Source organism: Spinacia oleracea, chromosome 3 (genome assembly GCF_020520425.1).
Source record: "Spinacia oleracea cultivar Varoflay chromosome 3, BTI_SOV_V1, whole genome shotgun sequence".
Taxonomy (NCBI): domain Eukaryota; kingdom Viridiplantae; phylum Streptophyta; class Magnoliopsida; order Caryophyllales; family Amaranthaceae; genus Spinacia; species Spinacia oleracea.
Genome location: NC_079489.1, coordinates 155,055,790 through 155,065,616, shown reverse-complemented (window position 1 = coordinate 155,065,616; position 9,827 = coordinate 155,055,790). Strand labels below are relative to the sequence as shown.

The window sequence follows — 9,827 nt, the reverse complement described above, 5'->3', positions numbered from 1 at the left end:
ATAATAATAATAATAATAATAATAATAAGTTGGGACAAATATATAATCCAAGGTTTCACCAAAATGCAGAATAGAAAACACGAGCCGGGTTGGCTTGTGTATGATTCTGGCAAAGTATCTAGTCCGCTGACCCGAGTCGGGTTGACTCGTGCATGGTTCTGGCAAAGTATCTAGTCTTCTAATCCGAGCTGGGTGGACTCGTGCATGGTTATGGCCAGATAGAGCATTTTATCTTACCTTTAAGGGGGAAAAAGTAATAATAATAATAATAATAATAATAATAATAATAATTTGGGACACATATATAATGCAAGGTTTCACCAATATGCAGAATGAAAAACTTGGATGTACCCAAATGTGATATACATGCTGAGCTATATGCATACAAAACAACATGATATACACCATGATTTAAAACTGCAATGTTATAGCTCCATGAAAGCCACTACATCATCATCACTCTTCTAACAAGTATATATAGTGAAAATGCTAAAATGTGACTAATATGATTAATGATGTGAGCAATTGTTATATGCTAGAATGCACAAATTTGATCTGTAGTTGTGCATTTTAGTACTACCCATAATTGATCATCAACAAGTTTGCCAATAACCTACTCAAAAAACTAAAGCTAACCAGCAAAACAGAATATCCAGCCAGATGAGGATTATCTAGGGATGGAGGACAACAGAAAGCCCGGGGATGAGCTACAAGAAGGCGGAAAGTTGCCTGTCGCTTCCTCGATGGACTTCACAAGCTCCTTAATCACATGACTCAACATATAGATCTCATCAGCTCGGTTTTTCGTTTCCCAATCTTGATCCATTCTGCAAAGGAAATTTCTTTTAGATGAATTCGATTGTTTGACCAAATATGAATAAGTGCAAATGCTTGTTGGTGTGGGGAGTTATAACCAACAAAATCAAACTCAGAGTCAAGCTTGGACACTTGTATTTGATTTGTCTCTAACTTGTTTGCAGCATTAGATGCAATAACCATATCCAAAATAAATGTAAAAACAGAGCCTTAATCCCAATTTACAGAACAACAAACTTCCTGATGCTATTTAACTGTGTAAAGAGTAGGTCTCAACTCTCAAATTCTTATATTAGAGTATCTTAAGCAAGGGAGTTCCAGAGGTGGAATTAGTGAAGTAAAGAGTCCAATGTTCAATGCTTACCAAAAAGTCAGAAGCAGATGAGAAGATTAATCATTAAGAAATATCCCATATTGAGTTTCTATGGAGCTTCAAAAAGACCAGACATAAATAATAAATCACTAGTTGTGTTTAGGTTTTATGCAAGTGTTTGTATTGTACAATGATAAGTTGGAACAAAAGGGAACTATTGAGTCTTAGTATGTGTTTACGAAATATCTGGCAGTTTATCAAAATAGTTTTCGGGGAAAAGTATTGTTAATAAATACGGAGTAAATGATTTTTGCAAAATAAAATCTGGGATTCTGTTTTTCCAGCCTTGTTCTCCAAGCAAAATTGTTTTCCATGTTCCTATTATTTCACCTGACATTTTCGTGTTTTAGTGGCTAGTTGAAATGGTCTTCCACAAATCTCTCTGTGGTTAGTGACTGCAAATAGTGGTTGTTGATTATGGTAGTTGAGAGGTTAGTGGAGCAACCCTAATGAGACTCCTGTGTACTTACAATTCACCCTCTCCCCCCTCTTGTAGAGTTCCAATTCGAATAAAATTTGGACACTTGTGTTTGATTTGTTTCTAACTTGTTTGCAGGAGATGCAATGACCAGAATTTCTTTCTTAATACTCCGTAAGAAAAACAGAACCTTTATCCAAGTTTGACCAGACAAAACAGCAAGCTAATACATGCTAGTTGTTGGTTGTGGTACAATAACAAATCTGGCTTTAAGAAGGATAACATTTGAACTTACCTGGATTTAGAGTCCGGATTGTCATCGCAATGAGAAAAAAGCACCTTGACAACAGGGTGCAGATTGATCTTTACAGTTGGTTCAGCAGTACCTTCTGAGCAACAACCAGTACAGCACCATGAACTCGGATTAAGTAGAAGTACGTGCATCATGGAAGATTTTGTCTTCACGTCCTTAACCACAGAGCGGAAGGACAGTTCATCTTTAGCACTTTCCAGGAGTTGGCAAGTGAACATTCTCTCCAATGTATACTTACTGTCAAAAAGAGCAAATGGAAGCAATTAGTGCAAGTTTCAGGTTAAATCCTGATTTTACCAATGCAGGAAAACATTTATAAATTATATAGGTAAGGAACATCATCAGAGAGTTTCAACAATTACCTGAACAAGTCATCTGATAACTCTGAAGGAGAAATCGAGATGTTACATTTAAGCAGTCTAATGCCACCGTCTAGTGGTTCACAACCATCGCTACATGGGTATGCCCCTAGAGTACACGAGCACTGAGGACATGCGAAATCAATCCATTCAATAGCTTTTGAAAGGCCATCTAATCTAAATAAAAAGGCATTTCCAAGATAGCAGTTAAGAAATGACTTCTGGTCAGCTTGAAGATCAATAGGTCCGCTAACAGGTTGGTCCTTTACGGAAGGGTTTAATGCATTGTGTTCACAACAGCCATGGGCTGTTTCAGCATCTTTAGTGGAATCAGCTCTAGGAGGAGCACAAGTCGGCTTCTCTTCGTGGTCTTCATCAGGTTCTGTGGATTCTTTGTTCAATTCTAGAAAGTGTTCTGAGCCAAGTTTTGCGGCAGAATCATGCAATAAGGGAGCTTCAGCAGATACACTTGCACCAGTTTTGTAACAATTATCAGCAATATCACTCAACAACATGTTCTCAGCACTTCTAATCATATCTGCCTTTTGAGGATTAAATCCTGAAATGTCATCCTTGCAAAGAATGACAGATGCAACGGTTAACAAGCATGTTCCCTCTGCACACCTATAGGATTTGACATACTTGTCCACAAGTTTCTCACTTATCCCTCCAAATGAACAGCAGCAAGTCCCGAACCAATTATCTGCTACATCAGTCCAGTTAACAGAAGGCAGGTCCACCAAACACCTATAATCACACGAGACGTATAAAAAGAATTTCATCTAGTTGAACCAAATTGAAAACAAAGGGCAGCATGTGTTTAAATAAATTTTGAATCGGAAAAGAAAGAAGCTAGAAGCAACTCGCCCTTAAAATTAGAATGATTAACTAAACGGCCTGAAGATATCACCTTAAAGGAATAGAAACCTCCAAATAGTATAATGATAATCAGAAACTTGGTTTTAATATCAGAATGATTAACTGGTTTGTTCATGGACACAGAGACACAGCAAGGAAACGTAAAACATATAGCATGTCAATTAAAGGAATAGAATTATCCTACAACCTTGATCAAATGTGTAGGACAGGTGGTAGATGGTGACAAACAACGACCAATCTTGAAAGACCACTCTTTCGTTTAAGGCTACCTAACCGCCATACTCATCCTTCAGGGTAAGGAGGGTCACTGCGAGGTGAGTAGTAATGTGGGGAGGGAGCCTCCTATCACATCTGAAAGACATTTATGCAACAATAGAAAAATCTCATTTTACTGCATTTCAATAACTTTTTTTTCTGTTTCTCAAGTTCAGTCAGAAAACTCTGTCAAAGAGATGGCACAGTTGTCAGCCTGTTTGTTACTATCACCTGCTTCACAAAGGTACTCAGTAGTCATTAGTAACTGGAATGTTTTCTTATTGAGACCTCGCAGAGCTGGTGCTGAGGTATGAAGGACTGGAGCCGTCATGAAAAGATTGAGAGGGCGGTGGAGGCAAACACAACGTGCCGCCATTGCAAGGCCAACTGCACATATAAGAGTTCAAAAGAGAGCAGCCAAGATGACGGCATAATCTGATGGTATAGAATGTAGTCCTGCATTATTGGCTGCATTACTGGCAGGTAAATCCGTGTGAAATTGAGAAAGAAACCTTAGACCAACAGCCATGGCTTTCCCTTCTTTCTTCTATTCTTTGAATTTCCCTGAGATCTCTTAAGGAGGAGGAGAAGGGGAGGAGAGGTTGTAGAGTGTAAAGGAGTGTGCAGATAAAGGGTTTATCTCTCACAGAGGTTCTGTTGACCCTAAGTTTTGATGATGACAAAGCAAACCGCTGACTGTTGATTAAGTTATGTTGCAAATTAGGTCCCGAGATCCTTTAAAGGATAATGCTAAGTTAGGGAGATCCTGAGTTGGATAAACTAACAAAGTGGAATATATGCAATTATTTGATCCATGTCAGACACTACGTTGAAGAATTAATAATTAAGCAAGGCGAGATCCTTAGGCGAGTTCCTAAGGCGAGATCCTCATATATTATGTGGATCCTCGATGTTCAAGAGAAGGATCAAACTGTGAATACTTCGAGTGAAGCTTACTAAAGGTGCAAGCATGAAGACTATAACATATGAGACTATGTTTAGGATTTATGTAAGTATTTAATATTGTTTATACGTAATTTGGAACGAAAGGAACATAAGTATTTTGGTACGTTTTAATTGAAAATATTAACTGTAATTATAGAAGAGTTTTAAACAAGAAAATCTTTGTTAATAAATAAAATGAATTTAATTAATATAAACATAGGATTCTGATTTACATTTTCCTTGTTTTCCAAGCAAAAGATTTTCCATGATCCTTAAAACTCTCCCCAGTATTTTCATTTAAACGTGCAAGTAATGTTTGAAATTGGTCTCCCCTGTTTCTCTCCAACTATGACCATGTTACTGAGCAGTAACAGTTAGTGGGAAGTTGAGGGAAACATGGGTAACCAACCTTAGGTAAAAACTCCTCTATAAAAGGAAAAGAGTTTTCACTTTTTCAAACACACAACTGATCTTTGCAAAATATATCTTAAAGAGCTTAAACGTTTTTAAGAGAATCAGTTTACAAATAGAGTGTTCCTTGAGTTCCTTATTGCTATAAGCTTTATTACGTACTAGAGTTTTCTACCAAATTGTATTTTGGGTTTAAGGGTTGAGTGATTCTTGAGTGACTTAGAGTTAAGTCAGAGAGAGAAAGAGTGAGAAAGAGGAGCACAGTAATCGACGGGGGTTGCTGTGGGGAACTCGAGTTAAAGAGCGTATTTGTAATAAAGCTATTACATCAACACAAAAGAGTTGTGAGGTTCTTCTTGATTAGGGTCAAGAAGGTTCCTCAGTTTCATATCTTTCTTCGCTTATTGATTACAGTTTCTTTATTGTTTAAATTCCGCAAGAAACTTACCCAAGTTCACAAGAAACAATTTACCCCCCTCTTGTCAAGTGTTCCTACTGAACTATCACTTGGTATCAGAGCAGGATCTCACAAAAATACAGGAAACCCTGCTGAGAAAAAGTCCCTGGAAAGTATGAACGCTTACGAGAAACTCGAGGAAGGTTATTCCACTCAAAGACCTCCAATGTTCAATGGAAAATTCTACACCTACTGGAAGAACAAGATAGAGATCTACATCAAGGCAGAGAATTATCAAGTCTGGCGAGTCATAGAAGTTGGCGATTTCGAGGTAACAACGACCAATGCTCAAAATGAGGTAGTTCCTAAACCTATGTCTGAATTTACTAAGGAAGATTTTGAGAAATATGAAATCAATGCAATGCCTGTGAAATCTCGCATTGCGGCCTTGAACCTCACGATCATAACAGAGTTATGGGGTGCAAGAGCGCAAAGCAAATTTGGGATCACCTTCAAATAACTCATGAAGGAACTAACGAGATTAAACGTTCTAAAATTGATTTATTAATGTCTAAATATGAACGCTTCGAAATGCAACCAAGAGAAACAATCCAGGAAATGTTTACACGTTCACTAACATTACTTATGAGCTAGTTTCTCTTGGAAGAATTATTCCCTCTGATGAACAGGTTAGGAAGATCCTAAGGAGCATGCCTCGAGATGATAGATGGAGAACCAATGTCACTGCATTGTTTGAAACAAAGGACTTCACCAAATTCAACATTGAACAATTGGCGGGATCCTTGATGACTCATGAATCACATCTAGGCGCAGCTGTTCCTGAGAATCCCAAGAACCGAGGCCTTGCTCTTAAGGCTGAGGAACAGGAGAACTCAGAAGCTGATGAAGAAGAAGCTGCTATGTTAGTCAGAAGAATGTAAAGATTTTACAGGAACTCGATGTGTGTTGAAGTACATATTATATTTTATGAAGCTAACAATGTTGATGAAATTCAGGAACAGGAAGATTTCGAAATTGGTTTAATTCGTTTTACAGATAATGATGAGGAAATCTCTCCTTGAAGGCAGCAAAATGGAATAGCAGTTCCACAAACACAAGAAACTGACTAACCAAGAAGTTCTTGTACGAAGAAATCCAAGAGTTCCCGATCCTGAGGAACTAGAAACTGTTGATCCTGAGGAACCTGAAGAAGATCAAGAAACCTCTGATGATGCAAAGGATCTAATAGAAGTTCCAGTTCACGTTGAACAAAATATCATTCAACAGGAACAAGGATCTCAGGAAACAAAGGAACTGAGGAGACCTTAGATGTTCTCACCCAATGGAACTGATCATCAGTGACATTAGGAAAGGAACTCAGAAAAGGTCTCAACTGATGATATATTATTTGGTGCTACTAACAAAAAATTGTGCAAGGATTTTGCTAATCTGAGCAGTGGGTTTGAAATGAGCATGATGGGGGGGAACTCAATTTCTTTCTTGGTTTGCAAACCAAACAAACCAAGGACGAAATTATGATCCATCAACAAAAATTATGATTATGCAGGTGATTTAGTGTACATATTATTTTTTATGAAGCTAACAATTGTTTCTTGGGAACTCGAGTTAAAGAGCGTATTTGTAATAGAGCTATTACATCAACACAAAAGAGTTGTGAGGTTCTTCTTGATTAGGGTCAAGAAGGTTCCTCAGTTTCATATCTTTCTTCGCTTATTGATTACAGTTTCTTTATTGTTTGAATTCCGCAAGACACTTACCCAAGTTCCCAAGAAACAATTCACCCCCCCCCCCCCCCCGCCTTTGTCAAGTGTTCCTACTGAACTATCAAGTTCAAGTCTACGGTTTGCATAGCTTTTATATTAATAGCAATACAAAACAAGTTGCTGTCAACCAATAACAGAACAGCAATTACTTTCCTCCTCCCACGAAAAAAATAAAAATAAAAAAAATCCTGTGACATTCCTCTCTTGTTTCTTTCTAGAGAAATAGATGAGCATAAGCTTATGCACCACTTAGCCTCTTAAGCCCAGCATCCAATATAATTTCTATTTTTAGATTTCCAACAAGTAACATAATAATGATTTTGCTCTGTTTTCATGTCAGAGTTCTTCCAAGACTTCATAAAATGCATATTGACAGGAAAGTGATCAAATTGTATTATTGAACTATATAAATAGGTTAGCTTCCTTTCTCAAAATGGAGTACAGTCTCACACGTTGTTAAGGCAAATGACGGAAACTAGAAATCAGGCCATCAAACTAAAACTCTACGAGTGAAGTTCGAAGCAAAGCACTGATGCTTAGCTGATTACATGAAATGTAACTTGTAAGCATCTAGTCATTCAAGGGGTCATCAAAGTATTCCTTATGTGACAAAGACGGTTAAAGATCATAACTTCTACTAGAATTTCATGAAACATGCTAGCATAAATTTGGTTAATAATAACTTTTAAGCTTCTATTTTGATCACTTCGTGCCAGGTGAAGTAAAATTTATCCGGATCGAGCCCCATAAACGTACTACTGGTCAGTGTTTGATTAGCTATTGACACGGGCTTGTGCAGTGGTGTTGCAGTTCTGTGCAGAAGTATAAACCATAACAAATCTTAATAAGGATACTAATTAACAGGATAATAGGATATGGAACATGTGTTCTTTCCACTTCATTATATGTCTTCATATTTTCAGAATTTACTAACAACATTGATAAATAGGATGTTTGATATACATAATTTGCTTATCAACTATCAAACAAAAAAACTCTGCATTCGGCATTAACAAGAACTAAAGAGCAAAAGCTGATAGACTGTGAAATAGTCAACGTACATATTAGCATAATATTTTCATAATTAGCAAGTGTATATTAGGCGTGTAATCTTCCCTTTGTACAAGGCTAATTAGGTCCTAGAATCTAGTCTTTAATTACGCTAACAGTTAGACAATTGTATTGTATACATTGACGTTGACACAATCAATAGAAATGAAATATTCATCTTCCTACATGGTATCAATAGAATTGTCTAACTGTTAGCATAATTAAAGGCTAGATTATAGGACCTAATTAGTTATACAAGGGGAAAATTACAAGCTTAATATACACTTGCTAAGTTGCTAATATGTACGTTGACAATTTCATAGTCTATCAAAAGAATCTCCCATTTAAACAAATGTTTGAACCTGATAATTAGCGGAAGCACACAACCGCATGATGCTGATCCTAAAAGCAAATTAATAAGTAGAGTTCCATTTCTACCAATAACAACTTACTCCAATTAGTATATACTCCCTCCGTATTTATTTAAGAGATACACTTGCCTTTTCCGGCGTATTTATTTAAGAGATACACTTGCCATTTTTAGTAACTTATCAACCCCACCATCTAATTAAATAATCTATCTATACTCATCCCCACCCCCCATCCCCTAAAATGACATGGTCCCCACTTGTTTTATTTATTAAAATATCTACTCAACCCCACTTGTTTTATTACTTTATTTCATTCAATTCTTTTTCTTAATACCCGTGCCCGACCAAGTGTATCTCTTAAATAAATACGGAGGGAGTATATAAAAAGTGTGCATATGTTTATAGCATAAGCATGACAAAAGTTTAAAGGAACTTTTAGTAGTGGGATAGCCTAAGAGATCACTGACAGAGATTTCTGATGGAGATATGATGAGGATTTTTCAAGTTCATTCACACACCATACTTATGGTTCAATCATTTTCAGTTTGATCCTTCTACATACTCTACATTTTGTTTTCGCCTTACAGTTATTACAATCAGCTGTTGAGCATACATCTAATCTTTGGTAAGTTTAACAGTTCTCCAAGTATACAGCTTTATAATCACAGTGATTAGCGCGTCTAAGCAACAAACAATAGCAAAACATTGCTATCAAATTCGACCTATCAATCTGTCAAGCCACCAATTAAACCTTTTGATAGACAAAATATGCATACTATTAGATAACAAAGAAATGAATTCAACCAAAACAAAGTATTCTTACCTAACAGAGCGGTTAGTCAACTTAAATGCGCAGTTTCTGCAATAGAAGTCAACATCTCCTTTAGAAGACAAAGCCTTGAAATCTACTCCAAAACAACAATTACACAAAATTCAAATTAGAAACAAACAAATTCCAAAAATAAACACAAAATCTAAGCAAATTTTACCGTACCGGAATCCATTGAAAGCGGCTCGAGAAATCCATTGGATGAATTACAGGCGCCAAATTCATCTCCAGAATTAAGCTCAGAAATAAAGCTGGAAACAATAGGATGATCAACAGAAAGTAGCAACGGAATCTTAACTTGAATATGATCTTCGAAAACCCTGGAATTGAGCGGAGAATCGAGGTCGACTAAAACCCTAGGTAACGGAACGAGAAGAGTGACCAGGTTTGGGGATTTTTCGTGTTTCCAGGTTAAAATGAGGAGTGATTTTTCGAACTTCAAGTTGACATGGAGATCATTGCAATGACTGATTAGATTGATTTCTGGGGAGAAGATGAAGAGTTTGAGGAGAGGGATGTGAGATTGAGCTTCCCAAGTGTATCGCCATTTTCTAGGGTTTGAGTTTTCTGGCGACATTTTTTTTGGTTCTCCCGCCTTCAATTCTTGCTGCTTGTGCTTCACTGATG

General features: G+C 36.9%; 1 protein-coding gene across 9 annotated transcripts in view; it reads right to left on the bottom strand.

Annotated features, from left to right (window-relative positions):
- LOC110776338 (uncharacterized) overlaps positions 1-9,827 on the bottom strand; it is a 27,698-nt gene extending 17,871 nt beyond the window's left edge. For 6 of the 9 annotated variants that reach the window (XM_056840987.1, XM_021980890.2, XM_056840986.1 and 3 more), the window contains exons 1-5: positions 9,366-9,827; positions 9,195-9,276; positions 2,283-3,026; positions 1,903-2,157; positions 637-827 (exon numbers count right to left, since the gene is read on the bottom strand). In XM_056840987.1, coding sequence (XP_056696965.1) covers positions 668-827; positions 1,903-2,157; positions 2,283-3,026; positions 9,195-9,276; positions 9,366-9,777 — 1,653 coding nt within the window. In that variant the 5' untranslated portion in view covers positions 9,778-9,827 and the 3' untranslated portion in view covers positions 637-667. Of the gene's footprint in view, positions 1-305; positions 828-1,902; positions 2,158-2,282; positions 3,027-9,194; positions 9,277-9,365 lie in introns of those variants that run through there. The other 3 variants (XM_056840990.1, XM_056840993.1, XM_021980892.2) reach the window with 3 other exon arrangements.